The sequence below is a fragment of the Palaemon carinicauda genome, chromosome 27 (assembly GCF_036898095.1).
Source record: "Palaemon carinicauda isolate YSFRI2023 chromosome 27, ASM3689809v2, whole genome shotgun sequence".
Lineage (NCBI taxonomy): Eukaryota > Metazoa > Arthropoda > Malacostraca > Decapoda > Palaemonidae > Palaemon > Palaemon carinicauda.
Window position 1 is genome coordinate 35,171,328 of NC_090751.1, and position 17,800 is coordinate 35,189,127.

The 17,800-nt window shown below is 40.3% G+C and overlaps 1 protein-coding gene across 1 annotated transcript in view; it reads left to right on the forward strand.

Annotated features, from left to right (window-relative positions):
- Nucleotides 1–17,800, forward strand: part of arr (low-density lipoprotein receptor-related protein 6) — a 77,776-nt gene that overhangs the window by 41,259 nt on the left and 18,717 nt on the right. The window contains exons 11-16 of the mRNA XM_068351024.1: nucleotides 8,759–8,900; nucleotides 10,692–10,856; nucleotides 11,869–12,010; nucleotides 12,388–12,576; nucleotides 12,880–12,987; nucleotides 17,555–17,741. Of these exons, the coding sequence (XP_068207125.1) occupies nucleotides 8,759–8,900; nucleotides 10,692–10,856; nucleotides 11,869–12,010; nucleotides 12,388–12,576; nucleotides 12,880–12,987; nucleotides 17,555–17,741 (933 nt within the window). The remainder of the gene's footprint in view (nucleotides 1–8,758; nucleotides 8,901–10,691; nucleotides 10,857–11,868; nucleotides 12,011–12,387; nucleotides 12,577–12,879; nucleotides 12,988–17,554; nucleotides 17,742–17,800) is intronic.

Sequence of the window (17,800 nt, forward strand, 5' to 3'; positions counted from 1 at the left end):
TATTACTTTGCATTACAAGTATTAACCTTCACCACCACATGTAATCATAACAGTTTTGTTAGTTGAATTTACTTTGGAAAGCATTATTGGCAACTTGCAATTATTATTGCAATCACTTCTATGGTGAATGTTGTGTTTAGCTGGTAATTTGAATGAAGGTTACTTGAAGTAAGCCATGCCAAGGTATTATTTGTCATTTGCTGTACAGTTAGTATGCATAGCCTACTACTACTTCTTCTTTTGCCTAGCCTACTATTATACATTAATGTATATCTTACTTAAAATTCCATAATTTCAAGCTGCTTACAATATTTTTTTGAGGGTCTAGGGGTCATGCAAATTTTTCATTACATTGCCCTATAAATATCAATTTTTCAATATCAAACTTACCCGATGATCATATAGCTGCATCCCTGCTGCCCGACAGAAAAAACCTACGGGAGGAATACGCCAGCGATCGCTATACAGGTGGGGGTGTACATCAACAGCGCCATCTGTCAAGTAGGTACTCAAGTACTCGATGTCAACAACGAACCAATTTTCCCTCTGTCGTGCCACAGGCAAGACCTACTAAATACGCCGTCCCTAACTGGATTTGTTTTCACAACTATTTGGTGAAGTACACTATTCCAGTTTTGAACTTTCGCTATGCAGGGGTTTTATCTTCATTTCAAAACTTGAACTCGTTTTGGATAGATTTAATTATGGTGACGAAGAGAGTATGAACTCTTTCACTTTTAAATGGCCGACCCTTCCCTTAGACGGAAGTGTGTTTAGGTTTTTGGTAATTTTGCTTAACAAGTTATAGATCTATTTATTTTATAACTCTCCGCCTTTATAGGCCTCTTCGATTAACTTTCCATTTATTATAAACTTATAAAATTAATTTTTATGTTTGTTTATATGCGACCTTTCCTAATAGTAGGCGGTCCTCACTTGGAACCGAAGTTAATTAACTTTGAGCCCGTCATATCGTATTTACCTTTTAAGAATTTATACTTTTTTTTTTAATTTTAATGTTTTGAAAGAATTTCTTTGATAGTCTCGTACTGTTTTCAAAGATGAACTAACGTTTAGTTTTGTCTCCGCAGTTGTTGACGTTCAGAACGTTCAACATGCGCTCTATCGTTACGATAGAGAGAGATTTTTTCACGGTTTCACGTTGCAGTAAGAGTTAACCGATTCTAGCGTTTCGTTCATTCTTTCTTAGCTTAAATAGTTTAAATTCTAAATAAAGGAACTTTTTATTTGGGAAACCTTTCAGTTTTTTCCTTTAGCAAATAATATGTTTTAACGATATATAATTGGGCTCTTCTCTCAGGTTCTAAGTCAAGAGAGAAGAGAGAGAGATAGAGACGGAGGGAGAGAGAGGAGAATAAACGTTTCGTTCAAGCGGGTAACGTTGTTCTCGTTTTTTACTCTTCTCCCTAGTCGCTGTAGGGGAAGAAGGTAAAACGTTTCTAGAGTTTTATTCTTGTTCCCAGGCTTTATGCGGTGAGAGATTTTAAACGTAGTTTATTTGATCTAGTGTTTAGTCTCTTTTCCAGCCACTGAATTCTTTATCTTTAATTATGTTTTTCTGTTGCATTGTAAACTGTTTTCGCAATTACTAACTTTTAATGAAGGATAGGATTGCGTGTTTCAGATAGAAATCAGTTAAAGTTTCGATTTCAGTGAAATAAGTGCTAACAGAAAATCAAAAGTGATAAAGTGATATGCGCAAAGTGTTACAGTGTTGCGTTCGAGGGTTCGTCTGTTCGTGCCAGTGGTTCACCTAGTCCGATACCTCTTACAAGCTCCCAAGCCCAGGGGAGAAGTAATGTCGAAGGACTTATGGGTTCCACAGGCCTTGATCGACGAACAGACGTTTCCCTCCGTGGTTTCGGGTGTATCTACACACATTGCCGACGTGATCACCCCACCCACACAAAGACGAGAGAGCCCATTTATTCCTCGTCTGCGGAAGAGGTTTCTCGCAGAAACCATGGACCAAATCTTGCAGCTTTTTTAAGTACAAGTCGGTCCCTTCCGCGCAAGTCCAACGGCCTAGGTGTAGCCACTGGGTCAGTTCGGACTCGCTGCAGTCATCCGACGACTGCACACCTTCCGAGGACTGCACACCTTCCGAGAGAGGCAAGGTGGTACCGCAACAGGCAGTAACTCCGTCTGTTGCCGCACCAGCTGTTTTAGACCCTCAGTCACAACGGACAGTAGCTCCGTTTGTTGCCGTCTTTTATAGACCCTAGTGGTCCATGCTGCAGATATGCAGTCTCAGCTTGCTTCCTTCATGCAGGAGTATCTTGCTGAGAAGGTTGACACTGCACCTGTTAACCTACAACCTGCCACGGTTGTGCGCCCAGCAGATACTGGGGCTGCCTGCTCCCACACTCCACCTGTGAGAGCTCCACCACCGATGCGCAGTCGATCCTGCCAGACGCATGTTCATACTGCACCCTCCGTTGACATGCGTGAGCTACCGCATCAGCAGTGGGAAGGTGCTGTCAAGCTGCCGTGTTTTGCTGCAATGCGGCATGCTCCGCAACCCACGGCAGTCCCTCCCACGCACCAGCACTCCGCTTTTGTTGTTGCCAGCTCCCACACTCCGACTGCGGAGAAGGTTGACGATGCACCCGTTGGCCTACAGCCTGCCACGGTTGTGCGCCCGGCATGGCTTCCTGCTCCCACACTCTTGTTGTGAGAGCTCCTCCACCCATGCGCAGTCGACCCTGCCAGACGCATGCCGACTCCCACAGACACACAGAGCACTCCGTTGCCGTGCGTGAGCTACCACAAGCTGCCGTGTTTTGACACGGTGTGTCAGCCTCCGCAACACACTGTGGTTACCGCCACTCGCCCGCAGCAAACTAGTCAGTCAGGAGTTGAGGCTTCCCCACACAGCTTTGGTTGTTGCCAACTCACAGACTGTCAAACAGTTACATGACGTTGCCTTCTGGTGTGCTACTAATACACCAGTGCTGTATGTCCTCACGCACCTGTTGGGGTTGACAGTTCAGTTTTTGACAGTTCACAGACTGTCAAGCAGTTTCATAACGTTGCCTTCTGGTCTGCTGCTTATGCACCAGTGAAACCCTCACTGAGATAACCTAGCTTTTCTCGGACATGGTTCCTGTAGATGAGAAAGTGCTGTTCTCCCTCCTTCTGATATTCCCTTGAGGACTCTGTCATTTGGAGAGGAGCCTTAAGCTGCTTAGCCTCCTATGGACTTTAATTAAAGCATAACGTGCTTCCAGGGAGGGTAAATGGTTCCGCTTCAGTCGCTAACCCCGTCTGTTGCCACACCTGCTCCCATAGACCTTGGGCTTTGTTGCAAGACATGCAGTCCAAGCTTAGTCCTTGATAGAGGATTTTTTACGGAGAAGAACCTTCTTGCCAACAACCTTCCTACCGGTTGGTTGTACGCCCTGTTGACGCTGAGGTATCCTACTCACGTCCGCCACTTGAGATGGTTCCTCCACCGGTGCGACCCAGTGTGGGTTGCCAGTCGCACGTTGACGTTAAGCGACTCTCGGAGGTGGTTGTGGACGTTCAGTGTGTCACTGGGAAGACGTTCAACAACCAGCAGAGGTGACTTGTTGTGACGCAGTGCGGCAACCTCAGCAACCCGATAAGGGGTTGTCTGCACAACCCAGACAGTCTAGACAGTTTCGGGTTGTCGCTGTACTTCCTCGCTTCCCTATGGTTGACAGTTCACAGACTGTGCAAAGGTAAGGACACACGAAGTTAGAGGCAGTACCATGATCTTGTGTCCGGCTCCGTCACGCATCCACCAGTGCGACCGGATTCAGCGAGTCAGACGTTGCCCACTCCGTTGCCGTTTCCTCATCAGTTTCGGATGAGGAACCCTCTGATGAGGACATGGCTGAACAAGACGATCAACCCACAGCCCTGCTATCCATCCAGAAGATGCTGAAGAAGGAACACGGCCCTGTCAGGCTGTGGATGAGTTTGGTTAGGACACTGTCATCCGTGGTTCAATTGGTGTCACTTGGAAGACTACACCTCCGTCCTCTTCGGTTTCATCTAGCTCTTCACTGGAAAAGGACAAGACGCTAGAAGCGGTCTCGATCCCGGTTTCCGGAAGATAAGTCTGGTCCGACTTGATGAAAGGACTTTATCAACCTTTGATGGGGTCTTCCCCTGACTGTTCAGACTCCCAACCACGTTCTCTTCTCAGACGCATCGGACGTAGGCTGGGGTGCGACCTTAGGCGGTAGGGAATGCTCGGGATTATGGAACTCGAGTCAAAGGACAATGCATTTCAACTGCAAGAAGCTTCTGGCAGTACGTCTGACCTGGAAAAGCTTCAGGTCTCTCCTTCTAGGCAAAGTAGTGGAGGTGAACACGGACAACTCCCTGCTTTGATGTACATCTCCTAGCAAGGAGGGACCTACTCTCTGACATGGTACGAGTTCGCAAGTGACCTCCTCTCCTGTTCAACAGGTCTAGACTTTTCACTAGTAACAAGTTTCTTCCAAGGCAACTTGAATGTCTTAGCAGATTGTCTCAGTAGGAAGGGACAATAATTCCAACATATTGGACCCTCCACAAGGATGTATGCAAGAGACTTTGGGTCACCTGGGGCCAGCCAACCATAGATCTCTTCGCAACCTCGATGTCCAAGAGGCTCTCAATACTTTGCTCACCTATCCCGGACCCAGCAGTAGTTCTTTTAGATGCCTTTTCTACTAGATTGGTCTCATCTAGATCTATATGCATTCCCTCCGTTCTAGATTGTCAACAAGGTACTGCAGAAGTTCGCCTCTCACGAAGGGACAAAGTTGACACTAGTTGCTTCCCTCTGGCCCGCGAGAGAATAACTTACCGAGGTACTTCGATGGCTAGTAGACGTTCCCAGAACTCTTCCCCTAAGGGTGGACCTGCTACATCTGCCACGCGTAAAGAAGGTACTCCAAGGCCTCCACGCTCTTCGTCTCACTGCCTTCAGAGTATCGAAAGACTCTCGAGAACTAGAGGTTTTTTTGAAGGAGGCAACCAGAGCGATTGCTAGAGCAAGGAGAACATCCACCTTAGAGTCTACCAATCGAAGTGGGAAATCTTCCGAAACTGGTGCAAGTCAGTATCCGTATCCTCGACCAGTACCTCTGTAACTCAAATAGCTGACTTCCTCTTATATCTGAGGAAAGAACGATCTCTTTCAGCTCCCACTATCAAGGGTTACAGAAGCATGTTGGCATCAGTCTTCCGTCACAGAGGCTTAGATCTTTCCAACAATAAAGATCTACAGGACCTCCTTAAGTCTTTTGAGACCACGAAGGAGCGTCGTTTGGTTACACCTGGTTGGAATTTAGACGTGGTTCTAAGATTCCTTATGTTAGACAGGTTCGAACCACTTCAATCAGCCTCCCTGAAAGATCTCACCTTTAAGACTCTTTTCCTGATATGCTTAACCACAGCTAAAAGAGTCAGTGAGATTCATGCCTTCAGCAAGAACATCGGATTCTCATCCGAAACGGCTACATGTTCTACATCTTGGTTTTCTAGCCAAACACGAGCTGCCTTCTCGGCCTTGACCAATATCGTTCGATATTCCAAACTTATCGTATGGTTGGAAATGAACTAGAAAGAGTATTATGTCCTGTAAGAGCTCTTAAGTTCTATTTTAAAACCTTTTCGAGGCCCGTCTGAAGCTTTATGGTGTTCAGTTAAGAATTCATCTTTGCCTATGTCAGAGAATTCTTTATCCTATTTTTATCAGACTGTTAATACGAGAAGCTCATTCCCTTCTGAATGAGGAAGACCAAGCTTGGCTGAAGGTAAGGACACACGAAGTTAGAGCTGTCACAACTTCCGTGACCTTTAAACAAAATAGATCTCTGCAAAATATATTCGACGCAACCTATTGGAAAAGCAAATCAGTGTTCGCGTCTTTTATCTTAAGAATGTCCAGTCTCTTTACGAGAACTGCTACACTCTGGGACCATTCGTAGCAACGAGTGCAGTAGTGGTGGGGGCTCCACCACTACAATTCCCTAATTCCAGAACCTTTTTAATCTTTCTCTTGAAATATTTTTGGGTTGTCCGGAAGGCTAAGAAGCCTTTCGCATCCTACTTGATTTGGCGGGTGGTCAAAATCATTTCTTGAGAAGCGCCTAGATTAGAGGTTTTGATGAGGACCTTTAGTATGGGTTGCAACCCTTCATACTTCAGCTCCTAGGAGTCGCTCAGCATCCTATGAGGATCGCGAGGCTCAGTAAGGAAGACGTACTTAAAAAGGCAGAGTAATTGTTCAAGTCGTCTTCCTTACCAGGTACTTATTTATTTTATGCTTGTTATTTTGAATAACTGCTAAAATGAAATACGGAATACTTAGCTCATTAGGTCAACTTGTTATGCTGGTCTCTACCCACCCCCCTGGGTGTGAATCAGCTATATGATCATCGGGTAAGTTTGATATTGAAAAATGTTATTTTCCTTAGTAAAATAAATTTTTGAATATACTTACCCGATGATCATAAATTAAAGGACCCACCCTTCCTCCCCAATAGAGAACCAGTGGGACAGAGGAGAAAATTGGTTCGTTGTTGACATCGAGTACTTGAGTACCTACTTGACAGATGGCGCTCTTGATGTACACCCCCACCTGTATAGCGATCGCTGGCGTATTCCTGCCGTAGGTTTTTTCTGTCGGGCAGCAGGGATGCAGCTATATGATCATCGGGTAAGTATATTCAAAAATTTATTTTACTAAGGAAAATAACATATTGCTGTTTAATATCTTTCAGAGGTGTAAAATTACAATCAAGAGTGGAAAAACTAAGATATATTTTTCAAAGGCATATTAGACAGGTTTCATAATCATGTAAAATATTTTTATATAACTACTGTTAATCCAGCTTCCCAAACATACAGTACCTTCTGATTTCATTTCATTAAAAGAATAACCAGTGGTTAATTTTTATTTGTGCAATTATATTTTGTTTCATATTTTTTTTAATGTAGCCTAGGTAAATAAACCTTCAGTTATGTACTGAACTTTTGTTACCTTGGGTTAACAACTGTTTGTTCATATGTATATCTGTTTACAAATCTTTGGTCCTTTGAAATAGAGATATGTCTTCAGCGGCACTGGGATGGCTGTTGGATTGTTGATAAGGTTGTTGGTTAATGACACATGGCATGATGGGGAAGCCCCACCCTCCTGCTTGTCACAGAATGGCCACTTTAGTCTTTTTGCCACAATGGCTAAAAACACATAATTTCACTGCTCTCTTGACCGTTGAATCTTTTTGTATTGGTGTCTGATAAGTTTTGTTTTTTTATATTGTTTTTTTGCAAGTGAAATGCACAGAAACATACTGTAAGTATGTGGTGAGGTTAATTTTATTACTATGAGGATACAAAGCTCAGAAACCTCATGTGTTGTGTAACATTGTGTAGGAATGACTTCAAGTTACTCCCCCCCTCCTGGAAGTGAATATCTCTCTCTCCTGATCAGGAAGACTAAGAACTTGGAGCACAACTCTTCTTATTCCATGGTAATTTCTCGATTCAGGAGGGAGTTAGCAATTCGGACTGAATGTTGGCCATATCTATAGCATTCACTCTTGAGAAGTGAGTGGTGGTACATACCAGTTAACTGTTACCTTTGTGATCCATCAAGTGAGAGTGAGCCAGTGTTACAGTCACTAATATTGCACTGGGAGCAGGTGTGTTGTCCTATCCATACCAAACAGCAGCATTGTAAGGCAGGGGAGGGTGGTAGTGTATATCCCCATCTTTCTTGTTCCTATTGTGATATAGATGAATGTGCCTTACTCTGATGTACCTAGAGGTAGAATGACTGTCTCTTCTACCTCTTATATTCCCCCCTCTAGTGGATGCAGTAGCTGCAACTGTTAATGATTGTCTGATGTTGGATGCTGATGAGTTTCACAGTGGAGCATGTTTCTTGTCGTCTACATTTGCCAAGAAACAACTCCATCTTCCGAGCAAAAGGGAACGGTGGTCGGTGTGTTAACCAGTCATTTACTTTGACAAGACTTTCTTAATACTGTGACAGATAGGTTTTCCATGTCGTAGTACTGGCTGATGCCCTAAAAGCTTCTACATCCTAGTATTACTTATTAGGAAGTCGCAGTCAACCCTCCACACTCCCATATGGCACTAAGAAGGATGACTGTCAAAGAAAGAAAAGAACCTTTCATTTTAGTTCTAGGGGTCTTCCTCCCACCAATGATTGAGTCTCCATATTTTAACTCTTTCACTGCCATTGGTAACCTAATTAAAATTTAAAAACGGGAAATATCTTTTAAAATCACCCAAACCATAGCAATATAGTATTTATTATAAATTTTGATGAGATATTTTCTATAGATATCAAGCTAGGATTTGTGTGGGCTTGAAAAGATTTTGCTACATCAGAAGTTTTAATGCATGGAAGGTTTGTATTTATACATGAACAAATAAATTTTTTTCTTAAGGAATTTGTATTTTTTTGTCTATACAAACCTGATTTCTTTGGATTATTTAACTTGAATTTCCCACATCAATCATCCCTGCTATTTAGGCCTAAGGACAACCTGGTTAATGATTCAGTGGGTGTTCCAGCACTGCTGAATACATATCCCTGTTTTAAAAGACTCTGATTTATGTTGCTAGGGAAAATACAAATTACTTTTGAAACTTACTTTACATGTCAAACAGAAAATTCTAAGACTAGAACTTAATGTTGTATTGGTGGAATATCTTTCTGATTATTTTAAAATTTCTTTAACAGATGGCATCGTTAGATGGTTCTGAGAGACGAGTAGTGGTGGGTGATCATCTTCCACATGTCTTTGGTTTTTCACTTCTGGGCGACTATCTCTACTGGACCGACTGGCAACGTCGTAGCATTGAAAGGGTTAACAAATTAAATGGTAAGTGTGGTAGCCTTCGTTGGGGACAGGCTTATAGAAATTTAATCTGTTGTACAAACCCATCATTCATTTCATTGCCTGTCATGAATCATAGATACTGTGCTACATTTTCAATTGATTCTCAGAAGAGTATCTGCTGGCTAGTTTTTGCAGCAGGATGCTTGTGCATTATTCGTCCTCTGATACCTTGTAAGTGAGAGCCTCACTTTTGTGTCTACCTTGATGTCGACAAGTTTTCTTGAACCCTTACAGCTGATTTGGGCTTCAACTTTATTATTTTTTTTTTCATATTCACCACATCATATTCTTTTTTGTGTTTGCTTGAAGATGTATTCTTGAATGTTTTCAGCAGTTTCATTGCTCATCATTTGTGGCAACATTGGTTCCACATGTGAATAGTTGCCCCTGTTTTTTTTTTTGTTAGTAATGTTTAAATGGTTGTTAGTGTATCAGAGCATTAGTAATTAATTCTATTTCATCTTAATTGCTTTTCCATAAGACTAGACTGATTCCTGTAGTTTGATCATATATTTTTCTTTCCCTCTTTGTATGCAATGTTAACTGGAAGATTAAAATCTATCGATCTATTTAGTTTTAGTAATGAATTTCATAGAAAGAGCCTCTTTTTTTGAGCATTTGATTGATAAGTTTGGTTCACTTTCTCTAAAACAAATTCACATCTGGTAACCTATGTAGTTATAGTAATGAATTTCATAGATAGAGCCTTAACTTCCAGCTGAGCATTAATGAATAAGTTTGATCCACTTTCTCTTAATATATTAGAATATATTTATTTGATATTAATCACTTACCACCTCTTCACCCTCATAAATTGCAGTATATAGTCTGATAGACAAGGCTGAGTTTTTGGTAGCTCTTCAGTTTTTGTCTTTGCTGTTGGTGAGGAAATATATTGAATTAATGAATGGGTTTTGACTAATTTGGTTGATATCCAGGGCTTCTCGGCCCTAGGTGTATTAAGCTACCCATTCTTTTTTTGTTTTTGTTTCCAATGAACCACCATTCTTTGCTGTGGACCTTTTTCTGTGATTTAATTCAGAATTATTTTTCAAATTGGTGTTTCATCTGAACAGGTTTAGGGTTTTATTTTACGCTCCAGTTCCTTGGTTTCTCTGGAGGCTACTGCTCATGGACAATTTGATCCATTGTTGTCAAGTCTGCCCATAAACCCAACCAGTTAATTTAAAGTCCATGAACTCAAGGCTCAACCCTCTTTTACAAGCAGCTATTTGAAGGAATTATGAAAAATTTGCTATGTGCAAATCTGTAGTTTTTATGGGAGCCTGTTTTCCAACCCTGTTGTCTTCTTTAAGCTATATCTAGACTGCATGAATAGGGAGATTCCTACATACCAGGTAGCATATATATATATATATATATATATATATATATATATATATATATATATATATATATATATATATATATATATATTTTTTTTTTTTTTTTTTTTTTATTGGAATGTAGGGTTTTTGAAGGAAGTGATTTAGATGATGGGTTTCCCAAAAAGAATAAATTGGCTTAATGAAAATTTGTTTTCCATTGTGTATAATTTTGAATTTTTATTGACTAAATTTATAAATAGGGAATATTAATGTAAAAACAAAGAGAGTTAATGTGAACTATACTGACACATTGAATACACTAAACTTATAATTCGTTGATTCTGGTCTTGACTTTGTGCTTCTTTCTCCCATATCAGTTTTTCTTTATTCTTTAGCTCTTATTGATCTTTAAATGAAAGTGGCAATTTTGGAATTTCCCACACAGGTGATCAGCGGGAAGTGATAATTGAACATCTTCCAGACCTTATGGGTTTAAAAGCTGTGAATGTCAGTAAAAAAGATGGTTCCAATCCATGTGGAAAGGATAATGGGGGATGCTCACATCTCTGTCTTAACAGGCCCACCAACTATACATGTGGATGTCCAATAGGTAAGAATGTCTTTATATGAAGTAATAAAGCCACCATAATTCATGTTGTTGCTGCAGTACTGTATTCTCTTTATTGTATTTGAGTCTGCTTTTTTTGTTTGTTCCAAAGAAACTGCATTTTAAGTAGTTATTTACTTTTAATTCATGTTACATTCCCTGCTAGTGACTTGAGTGAAATAATGTATACAGTACCTAATAAAACTTTATTCATTACTGATTATTAAGAAAATTCAGTTATTTGACATTTTTTTTTTTTTTTCTAGTGATAACTTTGACCCACTACAGAGATAAATTTAGTAGTCACCAAATGAATTTCTGGTGAGATCAATTGAAATAAAGTAATTTTGTGAATAGATTAATTATTTTAATACAGTTCTTACCCAAAATTCATTGGTCTCCTATCCTCGTCCCCAATTTTTGAGTGTTTTTATTTTTGAGTCATATTCATTACAAAATAACTAATAATTTATCCAAGCTGGAAGAGCAGCTTGGTGAAGCTAGGTCTGGTGGTGCTTAAAATTATTGACTTTTTTTGCCAAAATTTCCATGATTCTTTATTCTGTACTAAACATTTTCCTATAAAGAACATGACTGCTCTACCTGTACAAAAAACAGTAGATAACAAAAACACTAAAATTGCCTTATCTGCAACTGTAACATTCTTGAGTTCCCGTTGTGGTTGTAGAATTCTGCTGATATGTGATAGTTTTTTAACCTTAAAATGTAATTGTACAGTACTTTAAGTTTAAAAACCCTATAGTTGTGAATGCACTGTACTGTAATCTCTCCTATATAATAAATAGCAAGTGTCTGGCTATATACCAGTATATATAAATATATAGTAGTCATACTTTCTTCTTTGCTGAGAGAGGGGGTCTCTCTCTCTCTCTCTCTCTCTCTCTCTCTCTCTCTCTCTCTCTCTCTCTCTCTCTCTCTCTCTCTCTCTCTCTCTCTCTCTCTCTCTCTCAAAACTTGGAATTTGATATATATACCCTGTATATATTTTCTCTAGGCTACGAGCTTACGCAAGATGAGAAACAGTGTGTTGTGCCAGAAGCATTTCTCCTGTACACTCGCAAAGAAGATATTAGACGTATTTCTCTCCTCACAAGCCATAATGTTCCCATTCCTGTAACTGGGATTCAAGAAGCAATGTAAGTACAGTAAAGTGTTCTGGATGTCTGGTTACCTGTTTACTGTCATCGTGATGTTAATTGATTGATTTTAAGTTTTCTGGCATCCTGACCTCTAAGGGCATTGATGTCATTGTGATGTTAATTTTGATTATTCCAGGAGTCTCGCCTTTGAATTATAGAATATTAATTCCGAAGTATCAAGAGCTGTTTTGTTTAACTTTTGGCAAAAATTTGGAATTTAACGTAGTTTTCTCTTTGATCTTACAATTTTATAGCATTGTGTATACATATAAAGTATCCTAATTTTGCTCATTTATTGGTATATGAAAATATATTTTTCATGTAGAGTGATTATTTTGTGAAATAGTATAAGGTAGGCAATTCTTTATTTTCAGGTCTATAGATTTTGATAGCATTGATAACCGGTTGTATTGGACTGACATAAGTGTGAAGTCCATATCCCGTGCCTTCATGAATGGGTCCCAACTTGAACCAGTCATCGAGTTTGGTCTTGAATATCCTGAAGGAATGGCTGTCGACTGGCTTGCGCGTAACATTTATTGGACTGACATGGGAAACAACAGGTATTTGATTGAAGTGTACATTTGTATGATTAATTAACTCTTTAAATTTACCTTATGGTAAGCTCACTAAAAATTTGGGTAATATGAATGACCATTTTGTAATTTATATTAATAAGAAACATTGAAATAATAAAATGATTTGTGGAGTGATTAGTATTTTCTACAGATTTTTTATTTCAAAATTTGAGTCTATGCTCATAGTCCCCATTGATCACAAGTTCTAGTTGTAATAGATTTTATGGTTGTTCTAAAAGGATACAGTGCCGTTCAAAACTTTAATTTGTCTTCATTATCGCTTAACAGAATAGAAGTGGCCCGTTTGGATGGTACCTCTCGACGCGTTCTTCTGTGGCAGAATATTGCAAGCCCTCGTTCTATAGCACTAGATCCTGGTCAAGGCTTCATGTATTGGTAAGATTGGTGTTTTATATTTCTGTAAAGTAACAAATCCCAATATTTCCTGCTTGTATATATACCGTTCATCTTTTGAAATAGGAATAAATCTTTCGTGACACTGTAATAGCCATTGAAACATTAACATATACAGTAGTTGGTTAGTGACATGTGGTGCAAGGGAGAACCTTGACCACCCAGCAGTCACAAATTAGTCACTTTCGTCTTTGGCCACAACGGGTACAGAAGTACCATCGAGTTCTCTCAACTGTTGGATCTTTTCTTACGTTAATTTTTGAAAATTTTGTTTTTTATTTTTGTGTATCTTTGTGAAGGGTAACTATAAGCAGTACCTCCCCATTTGGGTATCTAACTCTTCTCACTTTGTGGTGTTTTCTCTGTCTCGGGAGAGAGTTACCATTCCAGAGTTTCATCTTTCCTTTGTGGGTGATAGTGGAATTTTTCTTTTTGCTGGCTCGTATGGCATCGAAAGTGTTCCCTGAATGGTGATTGCTGTAAAGCTGTGTAAATGAGTTTTCATAGTGTGTCCCTTATGACAAACCCCCAGTGTAGCTTAGCTATGGAGGAAGCTCTTGTTGACTTCTCCTCAGAGGGTGGATGGATGGGTTTGAAATTAAACTAGTGTAACATAAGACATTTCGTGTTACAGAATACTGTATATCTCAATAATTTTGAACTTGTGTAACTTCAAAATCGTATTAACAGAACTCTCGATAACAGGGAGTTAAATGTAGTCTTCAGGGAAGGCCTTTCATTAAAAGTTCACTGGGACTTGGAGCAATTACTCTCCTCCTTTGGGATGGAGTAACAGTACTTTACTCCTAACAGGGTACCTTCGTGATCAGTCAAGCAAGTGTGAGGCAGTGTTACAGTTACTGCTTTTGCACAAAGAACAGGTGAATAGTCCTACTCGGACAGAACATCAACACTGAAGGCCAGTGTAGGGTGGGAGTGTATGCGCCCACCTTTCTCACTCCTATTGTGGTGTGTAGGATTGTTGGTTATTTTGTGATATGTAGTGTTGGAGAGGCATGTCCTCTAAATCATGAGAGATAGAGTGGATAGCTAAGAAGAGGATCAGAATGCTTTGTAGAAGTAGGATAAAGAGTAAGAATAGGTTCTACCATACATTTGTCATTGCTGTATGATATATTAAAGAACGCTTAAGACAAAAGCTCTAGTATTCATGTCTGGCTGTAAAATGGGTTTGGAATTCATAGGGAGTAAAGTGTAATGGAGCCATGTCGTTATTTGTCAAGATCCTTAGAAATTCATTAGTTGGTCTGACCTGATCATCAGAAATATTTTGAATTCCATGACAGGGGATGTGGCAAATTGGTAGAGATCACTGGACTTAACCTTAGTGTGAAGACAAAGGAAAATAGGAGAAATCGAGCCTTGGGGAATGCCTTTTGACTTGCTTATATACTTTATATGGTCTCCAATAGGGAAAAATAGCCTAGTGAGGAAAGGAAATAAGTCTAATTATTTACCAAGGCACCTCCCCTAATTTGGGGGGGGGGGGGGGGTAGCCAACACCAACCAAATAAAAAAAAGGGGACCCTTCCTCTCAGCCTGACGAGGGATTCAGCCGAGTTTGGCTGGTACTGCTAGGGTGCTACAGCCCATCCTCCCCCGTTATCCACCACAGATGAAGTTTCATACGCTGAATCCCCTACTGCTGCTACCTCCGCGGTCACCAAGGCGACCGGAGGAAGCAGCAGGTCCTACTGGAACTGCGTCGCAATCACTCGCCATTCATTCCTATTTCTAGCACGCTCTCTTGCCTCTCTTACATCTATCCTCCTAACCCCCAGAGCTTTCTTCACTCCATCCATCCACCCAAACCTTGGCCTTTCTCTTGTACTTCTCCCATCAACTCTTGTATTCATCACCTTTAGCAGAGAGCCACTTTCCAATCTGTCAGCATGGCCAAACCACCTCAACACATTCATATCCACTCTAGCTGCTAAATCATTTCTTACATCCGTTCTTACCCTCACTACTTCGTTCCTAACCCTATCTAATTGAGATTCACCAGCCATACTCTCAGACACTTCATCTCAAACACATTCAATTTCTGTCTCTCCGTCACTTTCATTCCCCACAACTCCGATCCATACATCACAGTTGGTACAATTGCTTTCTCATACAGAACTCTTTACATTCGTGCCTAACCGTCTATTCTTTACCACTCCCTTCACTGCCCCCAACACTTTGCATCCTTCATTTACTTTATGATGTACATCTGCTTTCATTCCACTACAGTATTTTCTGCAACAACAGACTCCAAGTACTTAAACTGATCTACTTCAAGTAACTCTCCATTCAACATGAGATTCAACCTTGCACCACCCTCCCTTCTTGTGCATCTCATAACCTTACTCTTACCCACATTAACTCTTAACTTACTTCCTTTCACATACCATTCCAAACACTTTCACTAATTGACCAAAGTTCTCTTCCTCGTCTGCAACCAGTACAGTATTATCCGCCAATAACAACTGATTTACCTCCCATTCATGATCACTCGTCTATCAATCCTCGACCAAGCACTTGAGCATTCACCTCTCTCACCACTCCATCAACAAACAAGTTGAACAACCATGGCGACATCACACATCCTTGTCTCAGCCCCACTCTCACTGGAAACCACTCGCTCACTTCCTTTCCTATCCTAACACATGCTTTACTACCTTTGTAGAAACTTTTCACTGCTTGCAACCACCTTTCACCACTTCCATATAATCTCATCACATTCCACATCTCTTCCCTATCAACTCTATCATATGCTTTTTCCAGATCCATAAACACTAAAAATCTGATTCCTCCATCCCCTACCTCTTCTAAAGCCACCTTGTACTTCTAAGGTTGCATTCTCTGTTTTTTCCTTAATCCTATTTATTAGTACTCTACCATACACTTTTCCAACCACACTCAACAAACTAATACCCCTTAAATTACAACACTCATGCACATCTCCCTTACCCAGATACAGTATAGCGGTACAATACACGCACACACCCACTCTACTGGTACTATTGACAACATAAAACTCACATTAAACAATCTCGCCAACCATTCAAGTATAGTCACACCCCCTTCCTTTAACATCTCGGCTCTCACACCATCCATACCATATGCTTTTCATACTCTTGTTTCATCTAGTGCTCTTCTCACTGCCTCTCTAGTAATCTCTCTCATTCTCATCTCCCAATACTGGCACCTCAACACCTGCAACAGCAATTATATCTGCCTCCCTATTATCCTCAACATTCTGTAAACTTTGAAAATATTCCGTCCACCTTTTCCTTGCCTCCTCTCTTTTTAACAACCTTCCATTTCTATCTTTCACTGTCTCTTCAATTCTCGAACAGCTCTTCCTTACTCTCTTCACTTCTTTGGAAAACTTCTTATTCTCTTAATAGGAACGACTCAATCTCTGACCCCACCTCCAGTCAGCCGCCCTCTTTGCCTCAGCTACCTTACATTTTACTTCCACATTTTTCTTTCTATATCTTTCATACTTCTCTACACTATTACTCTGCAGCCATTCCTCAAATGCCCTCTTTTTCTCTTCCACTTTTATCTTCACTCCTTCATTCCACCATTCACTACCCTTCCTCATGCTGCCTCCAGAAATCCTCTTGCCACACATATCACTTGGAATCCCAATAAAATTTTCTTTTACTAACTTCCACTCCTCTTCATATGCCATTTCCAACCTTTCTTGATATTTTACCTCAGGTTTTATTAACTCTTCAACCTTCACTACCTCCCTTTTACATCCCCCCACTCTATTCCCCCACTCTTTTGCTACAACTAATTTTCCTTCCTCCAAAAAATGATCCGACTTACCGTTAGCCATGCATGTAAATACGTGCACGTCTTTCAATCTTCCAAACATTCTTCTAGATATCAACACATAATCCAATAATGCCCTTTCTACCACTCTTCCATTTGCCACTCTTACCCATGTATACTTGTTAATATCTTTTTTTTTTTTTTTTTTAACCAGAACTTACAACCATCTCTTGCTAAACACTTATCTACCAGTCTCTCGCCACTCTCATTTTCAACTTCCCAGTGCACCTTCTACCTCTCCAGCACCCACTTTAGCATTTAAGACTCCCATGACAGCTATATAATTCCTTCTACCCAGTCCTTCTACATACCTAGTTAATTCATTCCAGAATTCATTCCGCTCTTTTTCACTTTTCTCACAACCTGGCCCATACGCACTAATTAAAGCCCAATATTCCCTACCCAACCTAACCCTTACCCACATTAACCTAGATGATATCTCCTTCCATTCCACTTCTTGACCTGTCATCCATTCACTTGGCAATAAAGCCACACCCTCTTGCTCTTCCCCTTTCAATCCCAGATATCTACGTGAATTGAATGTGGGTAAAGTCTCTTGAGTTTAATCCTTTCTTAAGAAGGTTTTGATTTTTGGTATTGTAGACCTTATGTCAGTTGAATTATAAGTTGAATGATACTATATATTAGTCATATTACCAATTTCTGTAAGTACATTGGGATGTCTTTTATCATGATACAGGTCAGAGTGGGGCGAAGAACCAAGAATATCAAGAGCTCACTTGGATGCAACACAACCTTTAACAATTATTACTGACATGGGGCGTGCCAATGGACTTACCATTGATTTCAAGGATAGTAGACTTTTCTGGACAGATATTGATAAGATGTTGATTGAGAGCAGTGACCTGGATGGCCACAATAGACAGGTAAACAGTCGAGTTTATTGTAGTTGCTACATATTTAGTACAATATTGTGACCATGTGA